An 18,673-nucleotide genomic window follows, 5' to 3' on the forward strand; every position below is an offset into this window, starting at 1 on the left:
AACTTCTAAGCATACAACATTACTAGCCCAGATGACTTTTGCCATGAATCTTTCAGAAATGATAAGGAAAAGTGTGGCAAATATTATAGATGGTCCCGTGGCCATTCCCATAAAATACAAAAACCTTTCGTTGATCATAAGAATATTTCATATGATAACTTTGAGAAATAAATGAAAACCTTGCATTCAATGTTTTTTAAATTTTAGTTTAAATTCAAATGGGAAGTGTAGGCGAAGACAATGACGAAATCTATTATAGTTGTAGTTTAATCAACAAACACGTCATGAAAGACAATGGTTATGATTATTATAATGCGTATAAATTGTCACAGTCAATGGTCAAATGATACTACTATGTGAATTCATGAATGTTCTCCTATTGTCAAAAGTACTTTTGTTCTTTTGAATTCTGCTCTACGTTTGGCATTTGCTTTTTCTCTTTCTAATCGTCTTCTCATTCTCCGCCTGAATATCCTTTCGCCTGCAAGTAGTTCTCTGTAAAGAATAATGCGTGGAAATAAAAATCATTACTATAAAGATGTCGAATTAAAGTGTGTTGCAATTCTATTCTCAGACCATCAGATCCTATAAAGATGTCAAATACAAAGTGTGGTTTTATTTTCAGAAACAACAAGGCTAACTCTATTTCCGAGGCTAATTTTTCTTGATTTTCATATTTTTCGATTAAAATTGCAAAACCAAGTTTAATTTACGCAATGTTGTCATATTTAAGAAAAAAAATCAATATCAATCCCTTTCTTTGGATTCACATAATCGGAGACATCTAAATTAAATTACAAAATGAAGACAACACTTTATAGTGTTTCGGCTTCCGACGCGCTTTTCTTGATACGTAATCAGGAACGTTCCATGTCAAGTTTTTGAAGACCAAGGATGTATAGGAACAGATCCTTAAAAGACATTACGAGAATAGCCAAATCCATGTAACGTCAACTATCCCTGGTGAAGATAAAACCTTTGGTGGTTTTTTTTTTTTTGGCAACTATTGCTTATTTCATAAACGGACAATTTAAGAAAGGTTTATAATTATCATAAATTATGTTAGTATCGAAGTAACTTACTAATGATACACTCGGGGATTAATTTTCCACCAGCAGTGGTAGCAACCAATTGCTGTCAAAAACATTCGAACTACTTTTCTGGATTTACCTTTATCAGGAAAGCCAATGGAAAAGAATCGAAAAGGTGAAGAACTATATGACCAAATAGGACCTGAACATAATAGCCAAATCGATGTAAGGTGAACTTTGTCAGAGGGAGTTGAACCTTTAGTTTCCTATCAATTTAGAAATTTATAAACAGAAAATTTTAGAAAGGTTTTTTATAAATGATATCAGTACCGATGTACCGAAAAGGCTCTGTAAATGTACATTATTAAATGAAACAAAAAACTAGACGTTGATTCTGATCATTACATTTTCTGTGCTATTTTGTTTACATTTTAATGCTTATACTTACCATTTTGCCACATTTCAAAAATAACGGTAATAAATTGTTTATTTAAAAAATGCAAATAAAATGAATTATGATCTTGTTTCTCCCTAAAATATATTTATTTATTTTGAACCTACACACTCAAGGTACTGATCAATTACAAAACTAAAAAGAAAAGTAATTTTGTTCATTTAAGCAAATTAAGTAAATACATTTTTTTTTGTGTAAAATGTATAATAGCAAATAATTGTGTCGGAATTAACATTTTGATTATTACAAAACTAATCTTGCATAGTGTTTGCAATAATAAATATCGGCAAGTAGTGTCTGAAATTGCAGTAAATTCCAAGTCCACTGTTATAAGTATGCAGTTATAAAATATAACTTGAATGTATAATTTTAATGGTAGCAACTAAGTAAAAATTTGGTCTATACCATTAGCAAATTCATTTCAGTCTTGAACGCGTATGGACATTTTGATATCAACACAATCTGTTAAGCCAGAACCTAAAAAGAGTTAAGATAAATTTAGAATCTTTTTGTTGTAATTTTTGTAATGTTCAGACATTTGTCTTGCAGTCAATTTAGCCATGTTTACTACTGAAAAATCTGAATCACGACTTTACAGATCTTTATTGACTACGGATGAATTGTCTTGACAGTACTGAATATACCGCAGTCGAAAAGTCTACATATTTCCTGAAAGTCAAACATTAACCAATAGTCTGAAATCAAAATTCACTTACTAGTGTTTCTAGCTAAAACGTAATGTCCATTGTCATACTGTATCATAGCAAAATTAATGACTAGATTAGAAATATAACAGGCTAGAAAATCAGTGTATTCGTTGTTCCTTTATGACGATATTTCAAAAATTAAAATTTGTTCAGTTTCGACTTAATTTGTCTTTGGAATAGGACATACAATGTATACAGCGCATGTGTCAACAAAACAGGTATTTTGTCATAACAAACAACTCGTATGACGTGTACATTTATTTTTTTAGAAACGTTCGATTTACCTTTGATATTCATTAATGCAATTCAAATCAAATAACTTTAAAGTATTTTTGTTTTGGACTATTTGCAGTTAATTTAGGCAACAAAAATCGTTTAATTTCATATAAAAATAAGGAGATGAGGTATGAGACAACTATCAACCAAAGTTAAAATGAAGTAGATGTAACTATATATATGCAATGTTCCCTAAAATATATGCATCACTTTGACCCACAACGTGATACGCCACTGCACGTTACATCCTAAAAAAGGACTTATTTATTAGGGTCAATCCCAGGGCGTTACCAATCATTCTTCTTTGTAAATTGGGTGACTTTTAGGTGTCAAATATCATGAATATGAATAAAATGAAACGACCATACCTAAATTCATAAATAGCATTTGTGTAGCATTACACTCATTCGGTTACTGTTTTAACTGTCACCACTAAAATGGATAAGCAAGATCTAGCTTCTACATTTGATACCAAGCACATGAATAATCTAAATACCTACCAAACATCTTTTCTAATTTTCTGAGAATTAGAATGATAGCAAACATTAAGATTTAAAGTTATTGCAAAATCTCAAATAGTTTAATAGTTTTTTTTATTGTTCGTCACCAGACAATGTGAATCTCCTGCGCAACTTGAACTGTGTGGTGTTTAGTGATCTTTAGTGAGAAAAAAAAGTATTGAAATGGAGTCTGCTTCCACCTGTCTATGTAAAGAACCAGATTCATTGCATACTGATTTTCGCTGTACATTTATTTTATACACATTAAAATGAACAAATGTGGTACGGGCTTTCAAAATAAACATTTTGATGAAAATGAGAACATGTAATTTTTTCCATTATGTGGCTTAATGTTAAGGCTGTCAGTTTTTGATTTCTGACAGTGTTTAAAGGGAAACAAATCATATATGCATTTGTGATTAATTCTTACGAGAAATCAACTTCGCCATCACCATCCATGTCTAGTTCGTCTACCATTTTGTCTAGCTGAAATTCTGTCAATGGAAACTGTGCTGTCTACAAAATGAGAAATTATTCGAAATTTGATTGTGTAATCATGTTACCCCACAGTAAGTATACATATGTGTGTATGTGTGTATTGTTTGTATATGTGTTTGATGTGTTGCACGAAGTACAGATAGTATATTTTCCCTTTGTCGCATTAAAACGCATAGTTCCTACTATGTTACTCTAAAAACGAATTTGTAAGCACAGTTTGTAAATTTTCCATTTGTGACATTAAAACGCATAGTTCGGACTATATGACTCTAGGAACTCATAATATAAAAATAAGAAGATGTGGTATGATTGCCAATGAGACAACTTTCCACAAGAGACCAAATGACACAGATATTATTAGTGCGATTTCTGACTCGTCAGTATTTATACTGCACTAACCACAATATTTCCCACTTGCATTTTGTTTTATTTTTACAATTTTGTAATTAATTTTTACGAAGACATGGCTTATTTTTTTAGTGATAAATCATGCAACGTTTAAAGCTGAAAATGACATATCTAAGTTTAAACAAACGATTTGATTTATATTTGCATCATGTTCACAAAGAATGTGCTATTTTTAATATTTATTTCACCTCTACGTTTGATTTCATCCTAATTTCTCTGGTACTGTTTCAGATATACTAATAGCGTATTATGGCAAATTTTAAACACCACATGCGCATTTTGACAAAAATATCTTTTAATGGTGGGGCGATGAGAACGTGATACACACATCGATCATAAGTGCTGATATAACAAAGGGAAACACTGAAAGTATCACTAAACCGATTTACTTACGTTTTAACACTGAACATATTTTTTAAACCCGTAAACAATCTCATAAAGAAATATTTCCATGTTATTCATCAAGAATAAAATAGAAAAAAACAATTTTGAACTATTTTTATCACTGTTTGTTTTGTTGGATTTTGTTTTTTTTTTAGTTGTTGGTGTTGTTGTTTTTTTTTTGGGGGGGGAGGCGGGATGGAGGGTGGCAGTTTGTAAGATTTTGTTCGAGGGTGAAGAGTAGGAGAAATAAAATAGATAAGCAATGAAAGTTGTTAGGTGCAAACTTACTTTCATCCCTTGTTTAAACTCTTCCCTACTGACACTCATGCTGCCATCTTTGTCCAGCCATTTCATTAGATCTATCACTCGGTAATTATTTTCATGCATATATTTGAAAAGTTCGTCAACCATGTTCACATTATAGTCTATGCCTTCCACTTCACGTTTTTGTAAGCCGCCATGTTTTAACACATTTGAATATAATACTTCAAAGGGCCTGTACATTGTTATATCATCAACAACGGACACAAAGTCTTCGTTGACGTCTATGTCCTACAAATAAAAATTAATATAAAAATTTTAATTTAAATTTTAATTGATAAATAGATATTTGTTTAAAATGATTTTAGTTTTGATGGAATGTGAAACAAACTCAAAGATTAACAAACAACTATATAAAAAAATTGAATGAATCTTTCAAATTACTTTGTTCTTTTATTATACTGTAACGTGTAACCAGGCGTTTATATCTCAAACGATTCGTTCCAGTAAATACTTGGATTCAAGCTGTCCATAAATAATACGGCAATACTATTAACTATCTATGTTATACACAATGAACTAAAATATACACACGGGCTCTTTGCCGATATAAAGTAACGATGAACTCATATATATACAAGTATTGTACAATCTTACAGCCTGTCCTCCAGATGGGACGGTCTGTCACTTCAAGACAGTGTGGCTGGTACAGTTTGTCTATCCAGACAGTGTGTGCTGGTACAGCTGTCCTCCGAGTGGGACAGTCTGTCACTATCAGACAGTTCGGGTTATTGCAGTCCGTCCTCCGTATGGGACAGTCTGCTCTGCCAACTTCCTATGTTAGACCAACTTGTACCCAGTACAAGTTGTCCCCAATACAAGTTGTCCTCGACTATATCACTTACAGCTATGTAACGTGCTTACTCTTGTACACTGGTCTTTTTAATAGGAATATCGACAGAACCCGATTTGTATTCCTCACCCGCTTATATACCCCAGGGCGAATACAATATTTTCTGGATAGGGTGTTCTCTAAATGTTCCCATACTGAACACAAGAATCCCTCTCAAACACCCCCATACCCTTGGACCCAACCACTGACTTTCCCGCCAAACGTCTAAATCGACACAACGCTTCCTTCTGCGTGAAACATGTATTGATACAACAAGGCTCTTCTTGTTTGTAACCATAACGACCAATAAACATTACAATACTAACCCCCATGTCCAACTGCTGTATCCGGAAATTCTCGGACTCTTGTATTACTTTTACTATAGCTAGTGCTAGTTCCGGTGAAACAGGGTTACCTCGTATCTGTAAGTGAAAATGATAATCAAACAAATGATTACTGTAACAATGACCGGACATTTCCTTTTATGATTATACCTTATTTGATTTGATAATTTTAGATAAGTTGATACTGAAGATTTCTACTATTTAGAGTACCATTGGCGGTATCAGATGTGCATTTCAAAAAGTATTATATTTAAGTAATGCTCAAGGTCGAAAAAATTGTAAATTCAAAACCTTACAATAAAAAGAGCTAATAATGCAAAGTGGACCAAAAGTATAACCAAATTAGGACAATGAGTTTTGCATGATGGACATAAATATTCGTTAATTTAAACCGATTTTTAAAGTTTTATAACAACAAATTTCATAAAGATACATATCCGTATTTTTGTGCCAATTCTGAAGCACTGGCTATAAGCCAAAAGTACTTTCTGGAATGATCTGTTGTTTTCACAAAAAAAAACATTTATATTGTTAATTGTGAATATCAACCGTGCATAGGGAACTGGGGTTGTATTACACTCTATCATAATATAATGAGACTATCGAAAGTCATGAAATTTTTTGAATTGGTGTCTTTAGCTAATGATACATTATAGCATAATATTTTATGTTCTTGAATGAATTAAACAGCAAATTTTTGACAGTTGCTTTTTGCTTAGATGTAGCTATTAAAATGCACATGTAAAATCCGGGTTTGTTTCCAATTATTAAAATGATGAAACATCTTACACGTAGAGTTTCCAGACCGTCTCCATTTTGTATTCCATCTAAAAGGTGTTTTATGGCTTCCTTGTTCAGTCGGTTATTGGATATATCAAGTTCCTTTAGTGTTGTATTTTCTTGCAGTGCATGACTCAGAATAAAACATTCATCTTTGCCATAACCATTCCATGAAATATCTAGTTTGCGTAGACCAATATTTTTCTGAAATATAAGAGAGCTTCCGAATATAAAATTTGTATCCGAAGGTTTAACGAAAATAAACAATGCCAGAATAGGAATACTCAAACATGTCACAAACGAAATAAAACAAAAGGTAAAAGGTTAAATTTCTAAAATGAAACCCATGACGTTTATGATATCATTTAGCACTGTAACATGTGTAATAACCGATAGTTAAATGCATTTTATTATATTTGATGATTTACGAACTTGACGTTGCGCACGATGTTGGTACTACTTAGCGTTACACTACGTTCCTCAAAATAAGGCGATTTCGACGATTTCAAAGAACGTTTCAGGCGTTCAAGCATATAATTGATGAGGTCAATTTACTGTTGTGAATTTGGTAACCGATTTCGGTTTGTTTGAAAATGCGTAGTTTTACAAATAAAACTCAAAGTGGTCGTATAGATATTTGTTTTTACATTATATTCATTTACAGAAGTTGTCAGTCTTTCCAGGCCATAATTGATAATTTTCCTTTCGGCAGAATTTACAATCTCGAATCCCAAATTTACACAGACTTATTTTTAATATAAAATATATTTTGAATTTATATTCTCCTATTTTTTTTCATATTTATACGTACTCCTTTTGTTGCATTTATTTCCGTTTCCGTTTCCTTTCTATATTTTATCATTTCCCGATGTTTTTCACATTTCCGTATTTTTGTGGCATTATGCATATCCTTTGTTTGTTACATGTATAACTGCCAGCAATGGTTTTTCTCTATTTCATTTTATTAACAAATATGCTATAAAAAAAAACTAAGATCCCGATATTTTTTTTATATCAATCTCACTTGGTCAACATTTGAATTTAAACTTAAACTATTCCTTTCTCGTAGATTGGTTGTATTGTAACTTATACAGGTATTGTTAATTTCATTGGAATTAAACTGGAAACAAATAATTACGATATAAAATTAATAACCAGAGCATGACATCAATTACGTTTTGCGAACGTTGGGACAAAACGGCTATACTTTTTCAAACGATCTAAAAACCTTGTTGCCTAACGAAAAAATATTAAACACTTATAGTCTATATTGTTTAAAAACAAAAACAGAAAAACTTTTACCGCCGAGTTTATTTTCTATGATCTAACTATGCTTATTTGATAGACAGGTGGTTAAAACCTCAATTTTAAAGAAAATACAGCGTTTTTTTTCGTTGGGACACGATGGCTATACTTTTTGAAGTCATTGCAATAGAAACTATACGCATGGTTTCCGGCAAAAAATTATCACGAACCAGGAGAAAAATAAAAAAAACTTTCAAAATATAATAAATATTTTTCCTCTCAGCTTTTTCAATTTCACGGTATAAATGCGCAAACCCGAAATATACTTACCATGCATGCATATGCTTGGACATTTTTCAGACCGTTTTCAAAAATAATATTTTCCGGATTACGGTTTCAGTGATATTGATTTTGCTTTAACACGCGAATAACTATAACAATAGCAACACTCTTGTGAAGTTTTACGATGATCGGAGAAAAAATACCGTAGGAAAGAAAAGGACCTCTGATCTTTTGCATAACAAATGTAACGTTGGACATTACGTTTTTGCGTAAAAATGGGATAATTAAGTGTTATAATTCCTGGTATTTTTAATTTCGGTTCCTTTTTTTCTTTATGTTCAAGTCTAATGTAATGAATTCAACCAGAAATCACCATATTTTATCGAACTGACCAGTCTACGTATTTATTTTTATGCTAATCTATAGCAAAATGGAATTGGTACCAACATCGTGCGCAACGTCGTTATGTTCACAAAGTTTTAACGGCTACAACAATTGAGCGTATTTCCTATGCAGAATAATTATGATATTAAAAATTACCTGTAATGCTGCTACTATGGCCATGGCACCTTTACCTCGAAGATGATTCCAACTCAAATCTAAAATTCTTAAGGTATCGTTAGTTGCTGAAAAAAAATTAAAAGATGATTATGTAGAGTGAAAAACTACCAACGAGTCTAGTTGCAATCATTTGCCATTTTCACGTAATAATTAGTCAAAAAGTTTTCCCGCTGAAATGTAGAATTTTGAAGATTTTCGAAATCTTTGGCAAAGCACAATATATAAGCAATATCACTAATAAACAAACTGATTTGTAATTGTTTCTTAACATTTATAACACAATTTTGCACCATAAGACCGTAAACGAATACATAATGCAATAAGGATGTACTAAGGTGAAATTAAAAAAAATCTAGAATTTAAAATTGATGCTATAAGTCGAATAAGCATTAGTTAAGGAACAAAATAAGCTAAACACATTGATAGCTTATGGAGCTCCTTTCCGATGTCTTTGGGGGTTTTTTTAAATGGCGGGATAAGGCTGACTCGGTTTTTACCTTGTATTTGCATTGGTATTATTTGGGTCTCAAATCGAAAGAAAAGAAATCTAGAAACTGCTTACATTTTTTAAATGATTTTTTATGAGCTATTAAAGTCTTAAATGAAAAGAAAAATGGTGTTATGGGGCAACATATTTTACCCTGTATTGAAGCAAAAACCCAAGTAGTCCGAAAATCTGACACAAATTCCTCACCTAAGAACATCCTTTAGTGATTTCAAAGGGTTTAAATCATTTGATATTGTTATGTAACGTTCAGAAGGCCTTCTACATGTATGTGGTGGGTTGGATTTTTAGGTTGGCTGTCCCATTTACTTGATATTACACGTCTATTTAGGTTCAAGCAATATGTTCAAAGGATTGTTGAATGGATTGATAGATGGATGGACGATTAAATATGCTAATTTATGATATGAAAATGTAAATCTGATATGGATACGAAAACTGTTTTACTAGATCTACATATAAATAATAAGGTGTAGTATGAGTGTCAATGAGACATCCAAGTCACAATATGTAAAAAGTAAACAATGATAGGTCAATGTACGGCCTTCAACAAGTAGCCACATCTGATTCTGAATGAAGCGAATTATTTCTCAATAACAACAACAGTTCGTACAATGGTAAGTCACATGTTTGCCTAGAGTAAATTAAACGTGTCCCCTATGCTATGGTTATTCTTGTAACGTCTACAATAATATTAAGATTCATTTTAAACTAACCTATAGCTGATCCTAAAATCATCCCTCCTTCACCGCAAAACTTATTATGGCTAAGAATTAATTCACGTAAACATGGAGCGTTCTGAAAAAAAAAGAAAATATATTGCAAATGTGTTTGATTTTGATTTTTGGAAAGAAAGAGATTCTAAATGAATTAAGAGACCCTGCAATAGCAGATTGAACAAAGAAAGAAAGAAAGAAAGAAATGCATATATTCATACATACATAAATAAAAAAAACTGGTCACAGATGACGGTCGGCAACATTGCTCTTATCCCAATAATCGTATTTAACGGATCTTTGTGTATACAAACTTATTAGCATTACCAAAGCATATCATGGGGTAATAATGCACACAGTATACAAAGAAACAACGCCTACAAATTGACGCAGAATTGAAACATTATACAATTATGATATTCTTCTTACTTGCAAAATATCCGCTAACACGAGTGCATCTGTATCTACTAAACCACTTCCTAGAAAAAAAATAGAACACACAAACAATTATGTTCCAGGATATACATGTACATGAACTTATTTAAAGTAAACATTTTCCATACATTTTCTATGTTGTGTGTTGTGTACTGTTGCTTGTCTTATGGTCGTTTTTTTCCTATTTTAATGTCATGGCATTATCATTTTGTTTTCAACTAATGAGTTTAATTGTTAGTTTTGGTATCTTTCGCATATCTTGTAAATTCTTTCTATGTGGTACTGGTAACGAGTCCGATTTATTGATTAATTGTTATTTCCTAAACGGCCAGCGGCAAATATTGCGTGCATGTTCAGGACGGGAACAAATTAAAAAAAATCCTATCGGTAAATCCTACAATTCGTGATCACCTAAACTAACTACGCCATGACTAAAATAGAAAAAGACAAACAGAAAAACAACAGTACACAAAACACAACATAGAAAACCAAAGACTGAGCAACACAAACCCCATAAAAAAAACTGAGGGTGATTTCAGGTGCTCCGGAAGGGTAGGCAGATCCTGCTCCACATGTGGCACCCTTCGTGTTGCTCATGTAAGTACAAACTCGGTGATGTGTTTTTTTCTTACGTCATTCACATTAAAAATTGTCTTACCTGATATATCTAATGAGGTAATTTTATGATTGACATGTAACACATCTGCTATTGCACGTACTCCTTCTGTACCAATTAAATTTTCTGCTATATTCTAAAAAAAAAATACACATAAAATGAATTATTTATTTCTACTTACTTTTGAGAATAAAAATACACAGTGCTGTTTTGTCTTGTTTTAATATTATAGAATAGATAATTGAAACGTGAAATGGGCCAAAGAAACAACAACCCGACCAAGGAGCAGAAAACAGCCAAAGGCTACAACTGGGTCTTCAACGAAGTGAGAAAATTCTTCACACAGAGGTGGGCTACAGTTGGTCCCTAAACAATGGTGTATACTATTTAAGTCAAATTGACGTCAAACTAAACTCAGAAACATATATATGAACCAAGAATTTAAACAAAAACCTAAGACAATCAAAGGCTAGATGTTTCTGATTACGGACAGGAGCAAAATGCGGCGGGTTAAACATATTTCGTGAGATCTTTACCCTCCCCCTATTATAATGTTCGTAATACAATGACATTAAAAGCCAAAGGCAGAGGGGACAGGAATTTGGACAATCACATAGATAATACATAAAAGTATGTTTACTGACAAATCTATACTTACGAGATCAATGATAGTTCTATTTTTATGGAGCATTTCTGCTATATATTTAGCACCATCTGTAAACAGACCATTGTCTTCTAAATCTAAACTAGTAACTACTTGATTATCCTGAAAACAAGGGAATCAAAAGAAATCAAAATACTAGTAATATAAACTATTATACTTTGAAAACATACAAAAAAGTCATGTAAATCAAAAAGTGTTCACTGTGACATATCGTGTTACTTAAAATGTACTTTACTGGTCACAGGTGTATACATGAGGAAAGGTGTGTCCATTTCATATTCTAGGGTTCGAGAGTGAACAGGTTTTTTGGGCGGAAGAAATATTATATTCGTCTGTTGCTATGGAGGCTTATTTTTCACTTTTGTACACATTCCATTTTGTGTGGCAGAATATTCCCATTCTGTCTTGAGCAATATTAAAATTCATTTTTTATCAGGCTACGATATTTATACCGAAAATAATCAGGTCCCCTCCTCTAGCAAGAAAATCAAATATAGTAAATTTTCACAGTGATATTGACTTGAAGGAGATGAAATAAAATCGAAAATGACGTATAACCAAACAAAACAAAATTGGCTTTACATATTCAAATGAGCAAATGAAATACATAACAAAATTGGTTGTATCAATAATTCCTAGATTTTCATGCAAGAGATAGCATTGTCATAATATAATGCTGACCTGCACAAACTGTATACTTGATGGTTTCAAAACAACAGATTGTATAATGCTGGTTATTACTACAGGTTGGATGTTGAAAATCGAAAATTTATCTATCTTAGAAGAAACACTATAATAATATTTAGTCGGATTCCAGTGGAAAAAAAGGCTTTGATCATTTTCCAATTAAGAACCACGACTCTAGTTTACTTACAACTAATGCGATCGCCATCGCTCTGACTCCTTCGGGTCCGGTCGGGTGACTTCTCATGGTAATAGCTGGTGTCGCCACCTGGTTTTTAAATGATGATGCAGGTGTAACACCTAGCATTTTACATGTGTTACGATATGTGCTTTTAATCTGACGAGTGTCGTCGTCGTCATCTTCGTCGTCGTCTGAACCCTCTGGTGAAGCAACTACAAAAAGCATTGTGAAAATATAATATGAGAGTGTGGATAGGGGTTTACAGAATAGAGAGTACGTTATGGGCAAAAAACAGAAAGAACACAGAAAAATGGACAAAAAAATAAAGAATAGAGAATATCGAGGTGCTAAAATATTAAGAATAGATAATAATGAACAAAAAGTATAAAGAATAGAGAAAAATAGCATAAAAAATACATAATACAGAAATGAAGGGGCCCCATCCATACTCTAGAATATCAGTTTCAAATAACGAAAGACTTAATCTCAACGTATGTCTTCACTGTGTATCCAACTACACCGGATATTGCAAGTGCTGTACCGTATTGAAACCGGGGAATCGGGAATTTGGGGAGCTGATACACCGAGCAGTATATCTGGGCAATCTTTAATTTTCAATTTCTTGTGGATTCAGTTAGAGTTATGGCTGGCAATTTGATTTAAACATATTTTTAGAAAAAAAATCATCGTTACCGGGTATATAATAATATTGTCCTCAAATACATGTACATAGATATAAGAAGATGTGGTATGAGTGCCAATGAGACAACTCTCCATCCAAGTCACAATTTGTAAAAGTAAACCATTATAGGTCAAAGTACGGTCTTTAACACGGAGCCGTGGCTCACACCGAACAGCAAGCTATAAAGAGCCCCAAAAATGACTAGTGTAAAACCATTCAAACAGGAAAACCAACGGTCTAATCTATATAAAAAACGAGAAACGAGAAACACGTATGAACCACATCAACAAACGACAACCACTGAACATCAGGCTCATAACTTAGGACAGGTGCAAACAAATGCAGCAGGTTTAAACGTTTTAATAGGTACCAACCTTCACCCTTACTTGAAACAATAGTGTAACATTGTTTGTATGTATATCTGGCATTGTTGGAAATATATATCGAATAGGGTTTTCGTCGGGTCATTTATAGTTTATCTAAGTGCCATTCATAACAGCAAAGTATTAAATAGCTATGCCCCTACTCAGGTATTTGTTTTCCTAACGGAAAAATATCAAATTCGCAGGTAAGTAGAGTTTTCGGACAAAGAAAATCCGAAAAAAAAAGAACGAACCAAAAAAATTAAGAAGGAAAAAGGCATGTAGATCAATAACGATAGCAGGTAAAATACTTGTACCGTCTCAAATATATAATAGATGTGAATTTACAAGTACGATCATTCAAAAAAAAAGTCTTTTAAATTACAGATAATCAGTTGATTAATAGTTAACAAAATGCCAGTAGCATATATTACACATATGATTTGTGTTGTTTTTTATTTGTATCAAAGTCTCAAGTAACCTTTACAGTTACAACTGATCTAAAACGTATGTTTACTGTCTATCACATTCGGTTTTAGCCAAAAAGATCAACTGAAAACTTCTATTTTGTATCTAATGATCGCCGCGGGACGTTTGCGCTTTTTCATAGGTCATTTGCGCTTTTTAATGGACATTTTCGCTTCAATTAATAGGATAAAAAGGACACGTGCGCTTTTACAACATTTGCTTCTTATGACTCTACTCCTGTTTCATCCGGGTTTTGGACCGATAGGTTTGACCTATCAGAGTTAAAGTCACAGTTTACATTATGGTTCAAAGTTAAATAGTCATTTCCTATTACATTTGTGCTTAAAGGTCATTTCATAGCAACATAATATACCTGAATGTAAACATTCTAAAGACATAAAGACGCGTATAGTCATCACAGGTCAGTTTTCGCTTGATATCTGAAGCTCAGGGAATATACAAATGTAGCTCTTGTAATGTATCCTAATTGGTATTTCGCCCACATTTCAAATAAATGTATTAGTTTCTCTTTCTCAACTATTGACTGAGGTCCCTGTTCATCAATATAACGAATTTTAATGTAATTTAGAGATAGATAGATAGATAAAACAAGTTTACAGAGAAACATACAATATAAATACATATACAGTAGTTGAGGTAAAAAAATGCAGTACGATGTTGTAAAATGAAGTATAAAATTATGATGGCATACATGTTTAGTAACATGTATAATAAAAAAAACATAGAAAGAAATCAGTACGATGCTTATGCGTTTACATTTGCATGGAGGGACTAACTTTTTTATTAATACACTTAATAAATAAACACAGTTTTCTTAAAACTGATTAGTTTTTAGTATTAAACAGGGAGCAAATTGACATTATATTTGGACTATGTGAAAATTTAGTTTGTAGAAGTAATTTATGTTCGTTCTTCTATTGCGAAAAGCAAAACAAATTATGAAATTCATCACCTATATCACTGGAACTACACAACGCACATGTCCTTTCATTGCAGGCAATGTTTTGCCATCTCCCCTTTTCTTTAGGCAACGCATGGTTACCTGCTCTGAATTTACATAAAGTAAACACATATTTGTCATCAAGTTCTCAAAGTCCAATGTTTTTTTAACAGTCTATAGTTTATGCATTTTGGGGAGTTTTGTATTCAATGATAAAAATCCATCGTTTTGTTCGATGATAAAAAAACATATACAATTTAATTATTTCCTTAACTAGTCTTTAACTTAAGGGCATACGATACAGTGTTGATCCCATAATGAAATTTTGATGAAAATTTGCAAATAGGATATTTTTTACATGCTTAAATCAAATATGTAATAAAAAATGTACCTTTATGTGCTACTTTTTGAGAAATTTCAGATATTTGCTCAAAATTCGGATTTGTGGACGTATTTTTCCTTCCGACAGAAATGCATAACTTTTTTGTTTTAAAAGATAAACACAAGCTGTTTTTTTGTTAAAATTATTAATAATTTCTCTTTTTTTTTTAAGTATTTTATAAATTTATGAAATTTTTTGTTTAGAATTACTAGAATTTATAAAATGTTAATGAATGTAGAAAAAAACGTCATTTTTTGCAGTATATTTATCAAATTTAAAAAAAATGCATTATTGACTTTTTCAAGAAAATTGGTACAAATAATCTTCATACGTAATCAAACCGAATGTCATTTTAAAAAAGAGGTGTCCATGAACTCGTTTAAAAGTTAAATCAGTTTGAATGATAAAAATCAGTCGAAAAATGCATCTTTTCACGATATGTCACAGTTTGACGTCGCGAAAATAACATTTTACGTTAGCAACGTCATTACCTCCCCTGTAACTGTATCGTATGCCCTTAAAACTTTATGTTTAAGAAAGACTGTGTCAATGTGAACTAACTACCTGAAATATAAGTTGAATAATTTTACCCAATGATAAAAATTCATTAAAGTTACAGGTAGACGACTTCACTAAAAACGCAAATGTCCGGTCAATTTCAAAATTTAGAAATCATTTTAAACTAAGGAATATATCTCCCTCATGCAAAGCCTTGATTCCTTGCCCGTTTTTGACAATACTTTAAGTCCTTTCGGTTGATCAGCTCTTCAACATATGTATTAAATTTTGGATTCTCAAATAGTTTGGCCTCGAGCATCACTTAAGACACATTACTTGTCAAATGCCCATCTGTTGCAATAAAACAGGTACCGTTCTAAATAATTAATAGAGGTGTATCAAAAGCGCAAATGTCCATAGTGTTTGGAGCGCAAATATCTTATCGTGTTATAGGTAAAAAAGCGGAAACGTCCTGTGCCTCTAATGATAGTCAGCATTTGATGGTCTTTCAAAGACCACTAGCTTTTCGTGATCTTTACGGTATTGATTCAGTCAGTTTAAGGGGAGGTAATTACGTTGCTAACGTAAAATTTTATTTTCGCGACGTCAAACTAGGACTAATCGGGAAAATATGCATTTTTCGACTGATTTGTATCATTCAATCTGATTTAACTTAAAAACGAGTTCATGGATCCCTCTTTTTTAAAATGACATTTGGTTTGATTACGTATGAAGATTATTTGTACCAATTTTCATGAAAAAGTCAATACTGCAATTTTTTTAAATTTGATAAATATACAGCAAAATATTACGGTTTTTTTTTCTACATTCATGAACATTTGATAAATATGAGTTATTTGTAAAAATAAAATGCATAAATTTATAGGACATTTACATAAAACAGAAATTACAAATAATTTAACAAAAAACAGCATGTGTTTTTCTTTTAAAACAAACAAGTTATGTATTTCTGTCGAAAGGAAAAATACGTCTTCAAATCCGAATTTTGAGCAAATATCTGAAATTTCTACCTCATTTTACTCAAAACGTAGCACATGAAGGTATATATTTTATTACACATTTGATTTAATCAGGTAAAATATAGCATATATGCAAATGTTCATCAAAATTTCATTATGGGATCAAAACTGTATCGTATGCCCTTAAGTACATTGCACGTTACCTGAATTTTTAATAAAATTAATACAATCTAAAACAAATAAAATCACCGTCACGGTGGTAGCCATTTTGGATTTCAGGTTTCTGTTTCTAAATTTAAAAGAGGTATATCAAAACATTAATTTCCTCCATAAGCAGTTCCTAAGATTGAAACATTTATCAAAATAACTTTGAAAATGCATTGTTACCTTGATGCAACACACAGTTCCAATAAAAATATCTTACCTTCAGTAATAAAAGAGCTCTTAGATTTCCGTCTTACGAATTTTAGTTTCAACATTATTCCACTTATAGAAAAACTGAGGCTTAATTCATATTTCAAAATTTGATATCGAATTCATAAGTAAATATTGTAACCCAACCCATGGTTTTGTGCATTAATCTTTCCCAAGTACCACTTTCCTTCGGCCAACAGGTCATTCGTAAGAGTTGCATTTGTTATCAAGTGATCTGATTTATAGGATTAAGAAGCTTTTATATAAAAGACCTACGTGTATTTTACGTAAATCACAATAGAATTTAAATACACCTGGTGCCAATCTTATTATCTCAAAATAGTAAACATAGAAGATTGCAGGTCGGTGCATATTGAATTGTGTAAATCACCTGCATGCATGTAGTCGTTATTGTTTAATTGAAATACAAAGCAAAAAGCATTTAGTTTAATTGATTTGCGCTATAATCTTAAGTTCTTACAATCCTAAAATTAAATATAAAAAACGATAACAGCAATTACTAATAATATTGGACAATTTAACAGGCCACATCTAACCACAGGTACTCGGTTAGTGGATATATATGTATTTTAATTATTATAATGTTATTTGTTTTTCGTATGTCCTGTCTAGTTGCATGATTTGTATTAACGTTGGCACCAGTATTTGTATGTTTATAAGCAATGTGCGGTTTACCATCTATATCTGTTTTCTTAAACACCAACTGCTACTTAGGTCTAGATAGTCTATCAGGCACAATATGAGATGGGCTAAAACTAGGTTAACATGCGCACAAAATACATGAATTCAGAGAATGCTTAAACCAATGTTGCTTCAGTTTGTTTTCCAAATACACCGCATTTAAAAATACAATTTTTAGTTCATTATCCTATTAGCGAAGTGGTTAACTTTAGAGGTCAAGAGTGCATGCTAGTTGTTAGTTATATTGATCTTTCTTCCAATAATACATTTTCAATAGTATTTTTAAAAGTAGTGTTTTGTTTCTTATTCGACCTAAACTCGGAAGCAAAGCAAATCAGCTTTATAATGATTACATTTGTTTATGTGCGCACAGAATACGCCAAAAACCAATGTATAGCTTCAGTTGGTTTATTTTTTTTATTTTTAATACACCGCATTTAAAAATACCATACCATTTAAAGTTCATTATCGGATTAGCTAAATGGTTAACTTTTTTTTTAGTCGCTTCCACCATAGAGGTCAAGACTGCACGCTAGTTGATAGTTATATTGATCTTTATTCAAATAGTAAGCTTTGGATGGTATTTTTAAATGCAATGTATTTTTTTGTCTGAAGGAACAAGACATCTTCAAAAGACAATAGTTTCTGAAAATTTGCAATCAAAATAAGCATATCGCCAAGAAAACCTATTCGACCTAAAACTGGATAGCAAATACAGCTTGATAGTGATGTCATTTAAAGTGCATTGCCGTATTCTATTATACTTAATAGAACTATTACTGTAACAGCTTCAGTGGTTA

The 18,673-nt window shown here is 31.9% G+C and overlaps 1 protein-coding gene across 3 annotated transcripts in view; it reads right to left on the reverse strand.

Annotated features, from left to right (window-relative positions):
* Positions 1-246: 246 nt before the first annotated feature.
* The window catches only part of LOC127714611 (leucine-rich repeat-containing protein 74A-like), a 34,456-nt gene continuing 16,029 nt past the window's right edge, over positions 247-18,673 (reverse strand). For 2 of the 3 annotated variants that reach the window (XM_052220681.1, XM_052220680.1), the window contains exons 3-13: positions 12,434-12,636; positions 11,554-11,661; positions 10,938-11,031; positions 10,274-10,323; positions 9,845-9,926; positions 8,603-8,688; positions 6,545-6,739; positions 5,738-5,833; positions 4,547-4,810; positions 3,399-3,484; positions 247-495 (exon numbers count right to left, since the gene is read on the reverse strand). In XM_052220681.1, coding sequence (XP_052076641.1) covers positions 363-495; positions 3,399-3,484; positions 4,547-4,810; positions 5,738-5,833; positions 6,545-6,739; positions 8,603-8,688; positions 9,845-9,926; positions 10,274-10,323; positions 10,938-11,031; positions 11,554-11,661; positions 12,434-12,636 — 1,397 coding nt within the window. In that variant the 3' untranslated portion in view covers positions 247-362. Of the gene's footprint in view, positions 496-2,968; positions 2,989-3,398; positions 3,485-4,546; positions 4,811-5,737; positions 5,834-6,544; positions 6,740-8,602; positions 8,689-9,844; positions 9,927-10,273; positions 10,324-10,937; positions 11,032-11,553; positions 11,662-12,433; positions 12,637-18,673 lie in introns of all 3 variants that reach the window. The other variant, XM_052220682.1, reaches the window with a different exon arrangement.

This window comes from Mytilus californianus, unplaced genomic scaffold (assembly GCF_021869535.1).
Source record: "Mytilus californianus isolate M0D057914Y unplaced genomic scaffold, xbMytCali1.0.p SCAF_9, whole genome shotgun sequence".
Lineage (NCBI taxonomy): Eukaryota > Metazoa > Mollusca > Bivalvia > Mytilida > Mytilidae > Mytilus > Mytilus californianus.